The 15,050-nt window shown below is 37.1% G+C and overlaps 2 protein-coding genes across 10 annotated transcripts; both read right to left on the bottom strand.

The window, feature by feature from the left end:
* Positions 1-2,172: 2,172 nt before the first annotated feature.
* On the bottom strand, positions 2,173-3,658 carry LOC112517007 (1-aminocyclopropane-1-carboxylate oxidase homolog). Of its 2 annotated transcripts, XM_025124297.1 has the most exons (4): positions 3,221-3,650; positions 3,077-3,124; positions 2,683-3,004; positions 2,173-2,609 (listed from the first exon to the last, which is right to left on the bottom strand). In XM_025124297.1, exons 1-4 carry the CDS (start codon positions 3,580-3,582, stop codon positions 2,361-2,363), a joined length of 981 nt encoding a protein of 326 aa, XP_024980065.1. In that variant the 5' UTR covers positions 3,583-3,650; the 3' UTR covers positions 2,173-2,360. The 2 variants fall into 2 exon arrangements, with proteins under 2 accessions (XP_024980065.1, XP_024980064.1); XM_025124296.1 differs by having other exon boundaries at positions 3,077-3,658.
* A 548-nt stretch (positions 3,659-4,206) lies between these two features.
* Positions 4,207-14,161, bottom strand: LOC112517006 (transcription initiation factor TFIID subunit 6). 8 transcript variants are annotated; one of them, XM_025124290.1, is made up of 14 exons: positions 14,059-14,161; positions 12,739-12,918; positions 12,068-12,154; positions 11,040-11,141; positions 10,842-10,950; positions 10,251-10,351; positions 10,043-10,180; positions 9,846-9,941; positions 9,105-9,229; positions 8,773-8,905; positions 6,889-7,011; positions 6,675-6,789; positions 4,901-5,294; positions 4,207-4,820 (listed from the first exon to the last, which is right to left on the bottom strand). In XM_025124290.1, exons 2-13 carry the CDS (start codon positions 12,862-12,864, stop codon positions 4,903-4,905), a joined length of 1,647 nt encoding a protein of 548 aa, XP_024980058.1. In that variant the 5' UTR covers positions 12,865-12,918; positions 14,059-14,161; the 3' UTR covers positions 4,207-4,820; positions 4,901-4,902. The 8 variants fall into 8 exon arrangements, with proteins under 8 accessions (XP_024980058.1, XP_024980061.1, XP_024980063.1 ...); XM_025124293.1 differs by having other exon boundaries at positions 4,207-4,812; XM_025124295.1 differs by having other exon boundaries at positions 4,207-4,850; positions 5,103-5,294.
* Between the last annotated feature and the right edge of the window lie 889 nt (positions 14,162-15,050).

Genomic DNA, 15,050 nt, shown 5'->3' with positions numbered 1-15,050 from the left:
AAACTTATCTTACGACACTGATATCACAATATATCTGATAATAAATATTATATAAATAATTTATTTTGTGAAGTTTCAGATATTATGTATATTTACGTATTGTTGTGATTATTTCCTTGTAGACTAATATCCTCTGTATTTCTTGGTTATATAATGAAAATTCTTCTCAAACCCTCTTCGAGGGATTCAATCATACTGTAAAAAAATATCTTACATATAAACTTAACGAAAATAACATTCAAGGACTTGGGCAACTGTAAGGGGTCGTTTACTAAACACTTGAAAGTATAAACAACGTCAAAATCCTAAAACATTAATTAGACAGCTGGTTCAACGCGACCAAACGTGAAAACTCCCGAGTATAACCACAAGGGTGGTGCCTGATTGATTTGAGCTTGGATCCAAAGGTCAAAAGTACCAGGAGTTATCAGGTTCAAATCCAAGTAGGAATAAAAATCCCCTTGTGGCCACGGAGGTTCAAATGCGGTGACTTCCTGCAATCTGCAAAGCAGGCGGTCGTCCTAGGATTAGTCGGCTCGCATAGCGGATTGGATATCCAGGTTAATAAAAAAAAAAACTCCCAAGTAGCCCTTGCAATGGCAGGTCAAAGGATCCTTCTGGACGTGTTGTAAATCACATATGATTTGATCATTCTCACACTTCTTGTAAGTTAAGCAGCTTTTCGTTTAAACATGTGTGTGTGAATTAACATGTGCTACAGAACGTTCGCTAATCAAATATGTTTATACTGATTTACTATGTTATGTTTTAATGTATGAAACAGAAAAGTAGTTTACAATATATTTCATGTCGAATTTTATTTTAGATAACGAACAACATTTGATAAAGATTTTTATTATGATTCTTTGGATCCATTTTTTAGCAACGTGCAGAACCTATAAAATGTCGGTATCAAACATATGCTTATGACATGATTTAGATTGGATCGTCCAACATATATCAGTCTTGGTGGACACATCTCGTCCTCGGATACACCTTGCCAAAATTACAAGTGTCCTGCTATGTAGACCCACATGCATATGGACACCAGTTTCATGCATAACATAACATAGCAATCATACAACGATAAAAGCTTTATTGCATGCTAAATAGTTTTAATGCAAGAAACACCTTTAAAATACGAATGTAAATGTGTCTGGTTTAAATTTATAATGCAATACTAAGTTGTAAACTCAAAAGATTTTAAAAGTATTAGTCAATTGTTTTATATGTAGTAAAGATATCAGAAGATATATATATATATATATTCGCGTGTGAATATAGTCGTGATTGCAAGTAAAAGGAAAAACATGGCTGAAGTGTGGAAACGGTACATCCTTAGGGGCTATTTACCAAACACTTACCCAGTAAGCGCTTATCAGTAAAATTTAACACTGTCAATTACCTATCGGGTAAGATTTTAGTCCACCAAAACGATATCGTATGCAACAATTTACCCGATAAGCGCTTACCGTGGTAAGATTCGTCTCCCTCACTTACCGGGTAAGACTCTTGGTCTTTGTCTCGCTATTACAGGGTAAGATTCTTGGTCCTTATTATATTCATTCGATAAGGTAATATGACTTGGTAAGCGTTTACTCGGGTAAGCGTTTGGTAAACGGTCCCTTAGTCTAACTTAGGGTTCCGGTAAAATCACTAACCTCATCCCTTGCCCTCTACCTCTCGGACTCCCCGACTCTGTCTTGATCCGCACCCTTGATATGTTGTCCTACGAGCATCTCCAAAGGATTGGAAATCATGTATTTCATTTCATATGGAACCTCAAAGTGGGTCTATTTCATTCTATTCCATCCATATCCCAACCATCTAGGGTGCAATATTCTACTGCTTCGCCTAGCAACATGACGCTTAATTTAGAGATTTGTATCATATCTCCTTTCTTTTTTCTATCTTAGAGCCGTTTACTTCATAATTACAGGGTAACTGCTTACCGATGTGAGATGTCACTTAACTTACCGGAATGATCGAGAATCTTAACCGATAAAAAGCATGACAATGGCCGGGAGTCTTACCCAGCATCAAAGGAAGAGACTCTTACCCAATAAACGCTCGTCGGATTTAAGACGTTTACCAACATTCAATTTAATTTGATGGCAGAGAATGTCATACAATAAGGTAAATGAGGGTATAAATTCAACACTATAATTTTCTAATAAGTAAGATAGACAATTTAAACAAATTCAGACATTTATCAGTTTATAAAAGCAAACAAACTTCAAGACCACCTCTTATCAATCAGAAATGAAATAAGACTTTAGACTTCAGCAGCTCTTTGAATAACCATATTTACTCGAATAAACTAAAATTTCCCAAAGGGCTTTATGAAATTAACTTCTAGTCTAGATCCTGAAATGCAACATACAAGATTTATCGAGGGCCTTAGAATGCGAGTATTGAGCAAATTCCGCCACCGTGGTGGCCCGGTACTTGGCCGGATTTTCTTCCGATAGCAGCTCCGTGATCGGTGCAAAAATCTTGCCGGTGGAAACCATCCCCGTCGTAAAGAAACATGCCACCGATACCCGTGGACTAACACCATTCGACACCACTCTGTGTTCTCTGCTCACAAACTCGTCGTTGGATACCAGCTGTGATTCATTCATCAATTCTTATGGATCGATAGCCAATCATAAAATATGTACATATAACATGTTCTCTTACCTGTAAAAGATCGCCGATATTGACCAGAAGAGCTCCGGGAACAAATGGAACGTTAAGCCATTGATTCCGGTGAAGAAACTGGAGTCCGCCGATATGGTCTTGTAGGAGAACGGTTAGGAAGCCATTGTCGGCATGCTTTTGAGCTCCGATCGTTAGTTCTGGTTGTGGAGATACCGGATAATAATGGCAGATGGTGGCGAGTCCATCAGCACAGCCAATCTCTTTGAGGTAATTAGAATCAAGCCCAAGAGCCTCGGAAATCAACTTGAACAACAAAAACCCTAATTCGGTCACTTGATCCGAATACTCGATCAGTATATCTCTGCAATTTATAAATCAAACCTCATAATCATGTTGTTGATGACTTCAACTTTACATTACGATTATAACATACCTGAATGGTGGAGGCAATTCGTGAAGATTTGGAGGATCAGGAGCCATCCTGCAAAGAAACGAGTCTCTCCATCGAACAGGTAGTGTGCACGAAAGATTAACGTTGCTGTTATAGAAGAATTTCTTAGTGATATCCGTAACGTACCATTCTTTTTTCAGATCGTGATCCTGATTGAAAAATCTAAGTACTCCATCCTTCATCTCTCTCATAACACTCACCGGAATCCCATGGTTGATCACTTGGAAGAACCCCCATGTCCTGGATGCTTCACCGACTTCCTTCACAATCTCCTTTCTTCGAACTGGATCCGAGATGAATCCATGGAGGTTTATAATCGGTAGATCGAAATCAGTGTTATTGGCTTGTGGGAAAACTTCAGGTGGTTGAATGAAAATCCGAGGTACTTCGGTGATTCCGGAGTCTACCAGGCCTTTGACTCCACCTTTCGTGTCGTCAAACGCCTTAAGTTCACTTTTCCGGTCAAAATCATCTCCGTTGATGGTCATTGATCACCGGTGATAGTAGCTTGCGACGGCCGGAACTTTGGATCCGGCAGGAAATTGATGAACTTGTCACCTGGAAACAGATTATAATAACCCATTTGAGCCTGTGGGTGATTAGTTTAATTGGTTACTTAATTGGTTACTTAATTGGTAAATGGATGGGATGAATTTGGTCAAACACGCAAATACATTACATCTTTTAAGTTACGGAGCTTGAACCCTTCCGTTTACAAACAATAACGCTTACCGTAAATTCAACACTATCACTTATCTTACCTAAAATAAGACTTTAGTTCATCAAAACGACATTGTATGTAAAAATCTACCCAGTAAGCGTTAACCGAGTAAAAACCGTCACTTTCACTTACCGGGTACGATTCTTTATTCTTGTCATAATCATTCAATAAGGTATTGTGACTTGATAAATGTTTACTCAGGTAAACATTTGGTAAATGGTCCCTTAGTCGTTTAGTCAACTCCGGAATGGATGGTGTGCCTTGGTGAGTTTTTATATCATCCGTATAATCACGCGTCTATTTTACTATTAAACAATACAATAATATTAAAGAAATTACATTACATTAGAAGAAAAATCACATATATATATATATGTAAACTATTATTATATGAAAAGTTTACGATCAAATATCTAAAATAGAATCTGAAATGATCTTACAGCTACAATTTAACCATGAGTCTGTAACATGTATGAACTCGAAACTGACTCGTGATTAGATGAGTTTGTAAAAGTTAAAAATTACAAGAAAAATAATTTTTTTAATAAAAAATTGCAAAAAACGGGCACATCTTACACAAATGCTATAGTCAAGACACCATGGCGTAAACCACGTCTTACACAAACGCTACAAGAACGCTTCTTAGGCCATGGCACACTTTTTTGAGTACCGATTGTTCCTAAAGAAGACATTTGTGAGAGTACCAAAATCCACAACTGTTCCAACAAGAAACCAAGCAGCACATCCACCAAAACCACAGGCCTAAACAGCAGCATTTCATCATGATTGATAGATATATAAATAGAGGACAGCCAAAAAAGATGATTCTAGATGATGACGACAAAGCATTCAAAGACTGATTCACCAGCTTCAATACCAACCGATCCACTGACCATGATGGACTAAAACCTGACGATTCAATGATTCAGACGGTGAATGCTTAATCGTATCTGGGTTTCTTTCCTGATCAAATAACATGTCTTCCCAGCTTCAATTCCTGCATGACTTTTCCCAAATTTTGGTTCTTTACGTACTCTGGGAAGAAATAACAAGAATCTTGATGAACAAATAATGATGTTACTTACGGTTATAGAAACAGAGACATCTCAGGTGCCGGAATGAAGGACATAATGCCTTCACCAAACAGTTCAAATAGTGAAATAACAAGTTGTCCTGAATTTAGATCATCTTTCCAAACCTGCTTAAGATATGCAGGTGTCTTCGATGCATTATGCCTATTGCTACTGCTACTGCTATTGCTATTGCTATTGCTATTATTACCCTTACCATCCCTTCTTCCTTTAACACCATCATCGATAATTTGCTGCTTAAATGACGTATCTGCCTCAGATTCACCAGTTTCGCCTTGTACCATGGATTTGTTATTAGACTCTGAAACCAAAGGCCCATCAGTAGTAATCATTTTCTTTGGGGAAGGCTGTTGTTCCAACTCCTCTGCTGCATTTGCCTTGCGTTTATCTTCATAGATTAAAAGAATATAACAAATTAATGAGCATTACCATATGATTAGAGCCACAAATTCTGGTCAAAGGGCCTTTGACCTAGTGGTAAGTACAGCCCCAGCCTCCCTGGAGGTCAAGGATTCAAGCCTCACCAAAGATGAGGAGGGTGTGTGCGTTCATTTGCTGTATATAAGTATTATATACTTCAAAAATTCCAGTCAAATGTTCGGTTAGAGATGAAAGGTACAATACAAAACCATGGTACCAAAAGTTGAAACAAGTCCACATATTGACTTGCTTTAATCAGACTATGGGTCTGTTTGTTAGCAGCTTAATGAGCTTAATGACTTGTAGTGGCTTAACGATCTAGAAAGTGGCTTATTCAGTAAGCTTCTAAGGGGAGCTTTATGCAAAAAGCCATATTTTTTTTCCAAACCTGCCCTTCACAATTAAAAAGCGCGCACACATCTTCCATCTATGAAGAAAACCCTATCAACAAAAACCTTTTCAATCTATAAAAACAGATTATTCCACACAGCCATCTTACCCATACAGGACTTAATAAAAAACAACCAAACAACCCCTATATGTATTCCTTTCCAAAATGATAAATTATCCCATAATATTTCACAAAATTCCATCATACACCCTCCATTGCATCAGCTTCATTCAAGTATCGTGCTTCTTAACCTGGAGTTTTAGATTTTGAGTATCTATGACAGACAGCTGGTGGCTAGGCACAGTTGTACAGGAGTTTGAGCAAGATTCATTGTAATGAGAATACAGACATCCCAAGAATCAAACATTTAACAGAACACCAAATACATTTGTGTGCACATACGTACATATGTGTTATCATGGCATTTTGCTATTTATAGACCAATGGATTTTTTCTCCTTATTTGACCCATTGACCACTTTGTCCATTTCTTTATTCTTGCATTGATCACGGATATATATATACTTCAAAAAATAATATTTTACACTCAATTATATAGATTGCACAATAACAATATTCCTCTGCAGTCTTCTTTGCTTATAATGATACAAAAGATCTACATTATTTGCTAATTATCTGCTTATTTTCTCCTTATTCTTCCGTTACAAGTTAATCGTTCACAGATGATCAGCTTGGCCCATTTATATCACAGCGTCACTATTTCTGCTTAACATCTTTCAGCCAATATAGAAGCAAGTTGATTGCATGGTCGAGCAATGAGTGGTCATGTGTTCCCATTGCCTCTTAGTTGTTTAAGAGATTTTTGGGAGCAAGAAAACAAGTCAAATAACCCTAATACTCTGGTAAGAAGAAAACAGCTATCATATGAATGTTAAGGATGCTTGTTGAATTAATGGTGTTCTTAATCCATGTCTATGAAAACCCGTGAGAAACTTACTTATTTCACTTATGCCAATAACTTTCAGATTCGTCCTCCAAATAGAATTTGCAGGTGGCGATGGTAAAATGGGGAAGAGCTTAAGCAGATCATATACAGACCGACCTGCAGCACGCTGGAAAATAATTTATGTAAGTCACAAGCACAAATGCATTTTAACCCTAGTACCCTACAATGACTAGATAAACAAGATTGTTTTGTAAGATAAACTGACCAACAGTGCTCCATAAACACGCCAAGCTTCATGCCTTGTCATTTCCTTTTTCTGATTCTCAAGAAGCATTTCTTCAAGAAAGCCTAAATAAATCTCGAGATTTGGCAGGAGAAGACTACGAACCTGCATAGAAGTTGAGAAATATCAAAACTGAATAAAAAACCACCAACGACAATGGTATTTTATATTTTTTTCTATATGGAGCAGAGAATTAGCGTATATTTTGCACGTTTATTGAGATAAAAGAGGAAAATGTCTCTGATCTTTACCTAACCTTACACATGCTGTCATATCTTTGTGATTTAAACTTTGGGAAGATAAAAGGAGAAAGAAACATTGATGTAAAGCATATTAATGGTTGAAACTATCTAGCTTCCATGAAGACCTACAGGACCATAACTATCAAATTCAGATCAACAAAGGTTTCTATCACAAACAATTTAGGGTAGGCTAAAGATAATAAACATAGAAAATTATATAGTGGACACTCCAGCCAAAATGGTATTGGCTATAAGACTTGCATCATTCATCCCTCCATCAAAGGCCAAATCTATAAAGTAGGAGTTCTTGTACCCCTTGAGGATCCCCATGGCAGGGTCCCTTGGGGATGTAATTCCCCAAGGTGCGAAGAGTTGCACATCATGGGAGACTTCAACAATATCCTTGAACTGCTGAGTGCACTTACAGAAGGATACAAATCTGACAACTCAATACGGTGGGGTAATTCTGGTCCATCTTTTAACGAAGAAGGGCAGATGAAAAATCACAAATATGTTGAAAATTTAGTGTCATCAATAATTTTAATGTGATTGTGATTTACGTGAGATCGATTAGGTGATAACTGATAAGGCAAACGTAAGTGAGTTAGGAGGTGCGGAGTGCACACTCACAAATGTTGTCTTTATCACCTTAGATGGCCATAAGGCGGGGGACCAAGGGGCAACACCTCTGGCGGTGGACAGAAGAGTTAGACTTAGGGAATTTTAATTTCAGGATTGATTGGGACAAATTTCAGAAGGTCGGAAACCTTCTTGAAATTGTTCCCCAAATCAGAACTCTGGACCATATTAGGTACAGAGTTCTAGGCGTTCCTTCCGATTCTGCAGTTGTAAGTGTAACTGCTCCCAAATCTTATCCATCGACAGTTATAACCGTTTTAACCGTCCGTAACCGTTGATCTCTCATGTAAATATGTAACCGGGAATCTCGGTGTATATAAGGACATCAACGTCACAACCTTTGAGATAAGAGTTTCTCTTAAATGATCCCAATACGAAATTCGTCCCAAGGCTTAAGGGACGAATTATTGTATTTGGAAAGTGAACATTCACAATCCAACGAGATTATCCAGTCATCGAATCATCTCCAAATCCCCAATTTCTAACACCCCCCCCCCAAAAAAAATGGTCAAAATTTCCAAGATCTTCAGATCCCAGATGTCTCTGCGACAGTATCCTTGCAATATAGTCTGTAGGTATGTTTAAATTGTAATAGACTAAGTTACTTCTGCACCATCTTTTCCCATCTCCCTATGACTAGCCTGCTCTTATTCTAAGCTTACCATCCTCATCAATCTTTTATCTTTTGCTATTAGAAACAAACCCAACCATAAATAACAAAGATAATTGGTTGTTTTAAGTGAAAGAAGTAGAAGAGAGGCAAATGATGTCTGTCTACGCATATGAACGGCTTTGTTCAGATAAACTATGTTATAAGGATCATATATTCCTGCTCCATTATGTTAGCAAATAAGTAATGGCCTCAAGTGTACTGATAGAGAACAGAAAAGAGCTAGAGAAAATAATCTGCCCAAATATAGTGACCAATACTCTTCTAGAATAATTTAGAGCCAATTTTTTTGTAAACAGTGTAATATTTTCTTACCACATCAGGTCCAAGAGCTGATAGTCCTTGAATAGCACCATAATGTTGAGTCAATGTCCGTTTCTGATCCAAAAATGATTTAAGCAATGTTTTAGTCAAACGCTTCTGGAGACTACTATAATTATGCCCAAACCTGCAAAACATAGTGCAATTTCTTGTTATTTAAAAAAATATTACCCTGGAATCAACCTCAACAGTTTTATCAACTTAACAACATCAGTAGATATTCAGAGAACATCCTTCTAAATATAGCAAGATGTAATTGTGCTCTAGAAGCTAGAACATCAAATACAAGGAGTCCATTTACAATAAAATAATGCTAAAGGTTGCACCTTTTACATATTGTGGCAACAAGGTTGGCGGTGAAGTCTCTAAGCTCCCAGTGATTGTCAGCAATTCGATTTCCTAACCTTTTTGCAACAACACAGGTTACAACAGGTGGCATCAATTGATGCAGCTGCAGGACCATGAAACATGTTAGATGAAAATCTACATGATGCCTATATAGCCAAAACTTAAACAGAGACAAACAACATTAATATCTAATAGATGGTTAGTATTTAATTTTCCTTACTCATACACATCCATCTCCTTGATTATGAGCTACCCATTGTTTGGTCATTAATTGTGATTCATGTTTGTGATCACATAACTTGAGCTTCATTTTAGATAAAGCATCTTTCAAGTTCTTCTGACCTGGGGTTTGCAAAACTTGTACTCTCCTTGCTCTCAACAAAACATAGTCCAGTAATTCATTATGCTTTGAGCAAAAAGAATATCCAATAGATTAATTGGCCTGTGGTTAATTGGCACTATATGTTTTTTTAAATAAACATAAACTAACAAAGCATTAATGAATTGTTGTTTAATCTAAATCATTGTGTTCAAGTCTAGGTACGTTTCTGCCAACGCATGTTTTTGTGATTTCATCGTCAAGCAATGGAAATGATGTTGATATGGTTGTCCATCTTCTACATATATTCATGTTATCAAAGTAGTAAAACAAATAAAGGATAGCAAAGACCATTCTGCTTGTGTACATCAAGGAAGTAACAAGCTCACTAGAGACTTACATAAGGTTCAACATGTATGTGTGGGTTCTGGAGAAGACTCCAAACAAGCCGCATTAAAGCAAAAAGCAGCTGAAAATCATTTAGACCACGTGAAACCTGAAAATTTTGTTTGAGGGTTAAGTGGAATGAATACTTGAATATGTGCAATAAGGTGCTATCTTTTCATTCTGCTTCACAGAAATTAGCCCGGCAAGTACCTCATCTTCAATAAAGCACGTAAAGTAAGGAACCAGAGGATGGAGTCCAGAGTCTGTGGCCAAACTCATCAGTGCTTCCTTGAAAAGAACAGTATCAGGCATACTTACTGCAAGCTCGGTAATTTTGTTGAAGTACAACTGCAGCAACAAAACAAATTTCAGAATGGTGAAACAAAATATTTTTTTAAAATGAGGTTGGTATATGTACCTGAAGCTCTCTAGATAAGACATGTTTTACAGGCAATCTAATATCAATAGGCAGATCGTTCTTTTGCTCAGCCTTTTTAGTCTCTGGAGGAGCAGCAATAACTGCACATGACTCATAACATCTTCAAATGTCAGCTCTGCCATAGTGAATGCATATATAAAATACTATTAAGAAAGAAGGGGCCACTTATTAGAATCTGACAAACAACCTTAAAGGAAGATCTAAATGGAAACAAAAGATCAAGATCAGAAATATTTGCTATTAATAACCATAACTCAATTCATATAGTCATTACTAGTGAGGGACTGAGGCCGATGTCAAATTACAATTACACTGTCTTCTAGTTTGTAGTTTGGAGGGTTCAAGCTTCGACACTTCAAATATTTGATTATTGAGTTCTAGTTACATTTGAAATGCATGATGAGTTGTAACGAGGAAGAAAAGGCCAATGATCAAATATGCCAAAACCCAACATATTGTACCCTGTGGCAGAAAGAAAAAAAAATCCAAAATGGAGGGGGATTTCTGAAACATTTAGAACCAAATTACAAGTGCTCTTCACTCCATTACATAGGTGTCTTAGAAACAGACCTTCAACAGGAGCATTTTCTGGAATAGCAGGTTGTACACCTTCGATGGCCAGCCAGTGACAAAAAACTGAAGTATCCAGTGGTGCTTTTGGTAATGGAGCTTCTATCACCTTCATGTCAGGAGAGAAAGATAACCTTAAAGTACATGAGAGAATTATGCAACTCTAAATTAGAGAACTTCACATAGAGCATTTCTTACATCTTTAAAATCCACATCCTTGTCATCAATGTAAAATAAATCTTTGTGTCCAAGGGCTCTCTTAAACCGCAAAGGATCTCCAGATGCCAATCCATAAATTGGCTGAACTGACAATAACAACGGGTCAAATTAGGAATGATAAATTGGGTACATGCACCAAGGCTTCCTTGGCTTTGCAAAAATTAAGATTGTACACATCCCTTCCCTTGCATTTTGCAAAGAGGTTGTTTCCATGAATGAACCCGCGACCTTCCAGTCACAAGGAGTAGCCTTACCAGCTGCTCCAAAGCTCAACCTTAATACCTTATAATCATATATAAAGAAAATAACCCAATATTACATTATCTAAAGTGCCTTATCTCAAAGATTTGCTAATGATCCTTGTTCGATTATTCAAAATTTTGAGTAGCTGTAAGCCAGTTAAAATGCACTATAAACAGCTAAAAACAGGGCCTAAATCACTGGTGAGTAAAACTTTGATTCAATCAATTGCGCCTGCTATCTGAGCTGTGGCCCACATTGAAGCAAGAACAGAATCAACGTTTGGCTCCTTAACAAGGAAAAAAAGGTGGCCTACTCCACAAAAAGGCAGACAAGCTAGCTTACTCTATAACAAGACAGAGTCATGACCTAAACCTCAAACCCTCTGCCTGTGTAGTATTATGTCAAGTTGTCAACAGAAGGGCACGAAAGAAGCTCATGCAAGTTGCGCCATGGAACACCTAACTAGCAGTATATATGTATATGTGGTCATCAATAAGCTTAGAGTTCATTTTAAAATGCTTATGTCCAGCCCAACAAAATCTAGAAGAATCCAACAATAAATTCATCACATTGACTAAATTCTTGAGCTAATAATATTCAAATGCTCCCATTTTCCAATGAGAAAAAGTTAACAACCCGATTTCTTGTATTTCCACATTATTTCTCTAATATCTTTTAGTCTCAAAATTAAAATTCACGGTTAACCTTCAAAAACTCTATGTTAATATCATATGATGTAAGCAGATAGACAACTGGTGATCCACCTCAACATTTCTCATGCTAAGTGCGCTATCTACATCATCTGTGGTCAATGTAGTCCTTTTTGAGTGGTGCATGCATTTGATCGCCTCCTGCAGTTTTAACAAGGAGAACACCCAATAAGATATCTCTTATGACCACCAAGACGCATTTTTTCATTACCACCACTAGCACTACAACAGAAGTTCTAATCATGCAATCTTTAAGTCAGTAACCTACGTGATTATAGCAAATAAAATTTCGACTCACAAGGAATACAATACTGCAGCATATGATATGAAATGACATGGAGCTCTATCATTATAAAAGCATGCTTTAGATACATAATGTGTTTTAAGCTTTTTTGTTCAAGCATTGACAAAACCAAATTCCAGATGTAGACAACAACTAGATCAAAGCATTCGACACAAAGGCTTTTTGTTTTTGATCGATTGAATGATCATCGATGTTTACCTTTTAATTTATTCTTTGAGGAAGCAAGTTCCAAAACAGTAAAGCATGTGCAGGGGTAGTGAGGAAACTGGTGGTGGTTTGAAGCATCAATGATGGCTTTGATGGCCTTAATTTAAGAAACGATACTTCTTTTATTTTAACAATTATTATATCTAGTTTTACAAAAGACTCAATAGCCACACTGGTTATTGTATAAAATGTAAAATGCATAAACAATAATTACCTGCATTATTTCCCGCATACGATATTCTACATCAGGAGCAAGAGCCAACGCAGCATCTGAAGACAAATTACTTATGCCGATGCTCTGTGATATGACCTCCACTGTCTCCTTTGGTACAATGCTCATTTTGGTCTCTTTAATACTGTTTCATCAGTAGTGTACTTTCGACTCTAGGGAACTCTGCAACATTAGAGGAATCGTCATCTAGGAAGGCAGATGTTATTCCACAGCTTAGGCACTTAGCTAGGGTACTTGTGAGTTGTGACATATAACAATTGCTACCATGGTTTGAACGTGAAGCAGAAAAGAAAAAAGAAAACAGGACATCCTTAACAGACGTACTGACGCCAAGGAACTACAAGCCATTCTGTCAAACCAATTTTTCCAATGAGATGTTTTATAGCCCGCAAGAAGCATTACCTTACATGCTTTCCGTTTAAAACTATCAATTGAGTGACATATTGACATGACCTGCTTTTGCACAGAGAAGGGAAGGAGGAGGGATTATACAATCTCCTGGGCAAATAAAGGCTTTTTATTTAAAACCAAATTTATGAACCTGATTTCCACTTATAATTTTATGCCAGTCTAATCATAACATAGAATCCCCAGAAGTGTTACTTTTGTCTCCGGGAAGGGGATTCCAGCCTATGTCAGCAACTTTTTTGGTATGTAGGAAATACATTAACTCAAAGACCTTCCGGCCTAGTGGTAAAGGCTTGGGCATGGCATAGTCATGAACCCGAGTTCGAGCCTTGGGAGGGGAGTGTTGGCGACATTTAAGTGGGGCCATGTTTAGCCTCCAAATTTGCCGGGGATTAGTCGGGCTTTGGCCCGGACACCCTTACAGAAAAAACAAAGGTAAAAACCCGAAGATTCTAGATTTCCATTCAAAGGCAGTTTACAAAACCTGTTTATAAAATAGTGACAAGCTTACCTGAAAGGAAGAAGAACAAACTGACTAAATCAATGAGCTTATAGTGAAAACCCAACGAAGCATCAAAAGCACTTGAACAAATCATGAAACAAACCAGATTTATGACCTCCGGCACACAATTTATTCGCACCAGATTTATGAGACTTCTCACTTGAATAATGGAAGCATCAAAGCAACAAAAACCTAACGAAATTGAATCAGTTGAAGAACCCTAAAATTAAAAAGATTTAAGAAAAGAAACTAATACTTACTATAAGAAACGCACTCCCTATTCTTGCTAAATATCTCACAGGACATCTAGGGTTTTACTAAGAACTTGTTTATCAAACAGCAAACATACAGCATCAAAGCTTCGCTCAGAGTCAAACATGAAGAATGTTTACCTCCTCCTAACCGGTGCCGGAGGGTTGATCCTGACGCCTGTCGCCGACTTATTGTGTTCAGACGGTGTTTTTATGGCCGATGAAAGAGCTTTGGTTTTCGCTTTGCCAGGCATTTCATCCTGAACCAGGTTGTATATATAGCCCAAGTATTAGTGAATTACACTTAATACCCCTGATTTTAGTGGTATGGTATGGTGGTATGGTATTGCAAGTAGCAGCTGTTTGGCAATTGCTGAATGGTTTGGTGCAGATATTAAGTGGTCAGAATGATTAAGAGACTCTTATGATAAAGTGCAAAATGAAATATAATTGTTTGGTAATTGTATATAATGAACTTAGGGCTGTTAATGGTTAAGGGAGATCTAAGATACAAAATCATTCAGAGGGTTTTAGAACCATTAAGAGGCGTACTTTTTTTTGCCAAACAAAATTCACCTCTTAACGATTCAGATGTTGCCTCTTAATGGAACTATTAAGAGGTAAACAAACAACCCCTGAATTGGTATTATATAATGAAATTGGTAAATTTTGCTCTCGCAATTAACCAATAAAATAGACTATTGTTTGGAACATGGATCAACCTCTTGTGGTGATAGCCAAAAACTGGTTTCGGGCCGGTCCCAGTCGGTCTCAAGATTTCTCATAACCGGGAATAATCGGTCTCGATGTAGTCGGTCTCAAGATTTCTCATAACCGGGAATAATCGGTCTCGATGTAACCGGTCTCAATCCTGATCCCGCTCGAAAAAGTTGAGCCCGGTCAAGCTTTATTGTAACCGGTTATTAAAAAAAATATTTTTTAATAATATATATTTTTAATATATTATAAAATTTGTAATTGGGTCACTCAAATACACTTTAAAAATGCATTTTATTATAATTAAAATTACATTGTCTTACGAAATATAACGAGAACCTGATAATGGTGAACGTTTTTTTGCGTTTTTTGCTAATCGAGAACTTGGTATGTAAATCTATCAACCAAGACACTTA

This window comes from Cynara cardunculus (genome assembly GCF_001531365.2).
Source record: "Cynara cardunculus var. scolymus isolate 2C chromosome LG 8, CcrdV1, whole genome shotgun sequence".
Classification (NCBI taxonomy): domain Eukaryota; kingdom Viridiplantae; phylum Streptophyta; class Magnoliopsida; order Asterales; family Asteraceae; genus Cynara; species Cynara cardunculus.
This window is presented reverse-complemented; position numbering and strand designations above follow the sequence as displayed.

Excerpts from the sequence above, each read along its gene's own strand:
- LOC112517006 (XM_025124290.1), bottom strand. The coding sequence starts at position 12,864 with ATGAGCATTGTACCAAAGGAGACAGTGGAGGTCATATCACAGAGCATC. Across the intron at positions 11,142-12,067 it reads TTAGCATGAGAAATGTTGAG|CCAATTTATGGATTGGCATC; the intron begins GTGGATCACCAG and ends TTGTCAGTTCAG. Across the intron at positions 6,790-6,888 it reads GTGTTTATGGAGCACTGTTG|CGTGCTGCAGGTCGGTCTGT; the intron begins GTCAGTTTATCT and ends ATTATTTTCCAG.
- LOC112517007 (XM_025124296.1), bottom strand. The coding sequence starts at position 3,582 with ATGACCATCAACGGAGATGATTTTGACCGGAAAAGTGAACTTAAGGCG. Across the intron at positions 3,005-3,076 it reads GAATTGCCTCCACCATTCAG|AGATATACTGATCGAGTATT; the intron begins GTATGTTATAAT and ends TATAAATTGCAG. Across the intron at positions 2,610-2,682 it reads ATATCGGCGATCTTTTACAG|CTGGTATCCAACGACGAGTT; the intron begins GTAAGAGAACAT and ends AATGAATCACAG.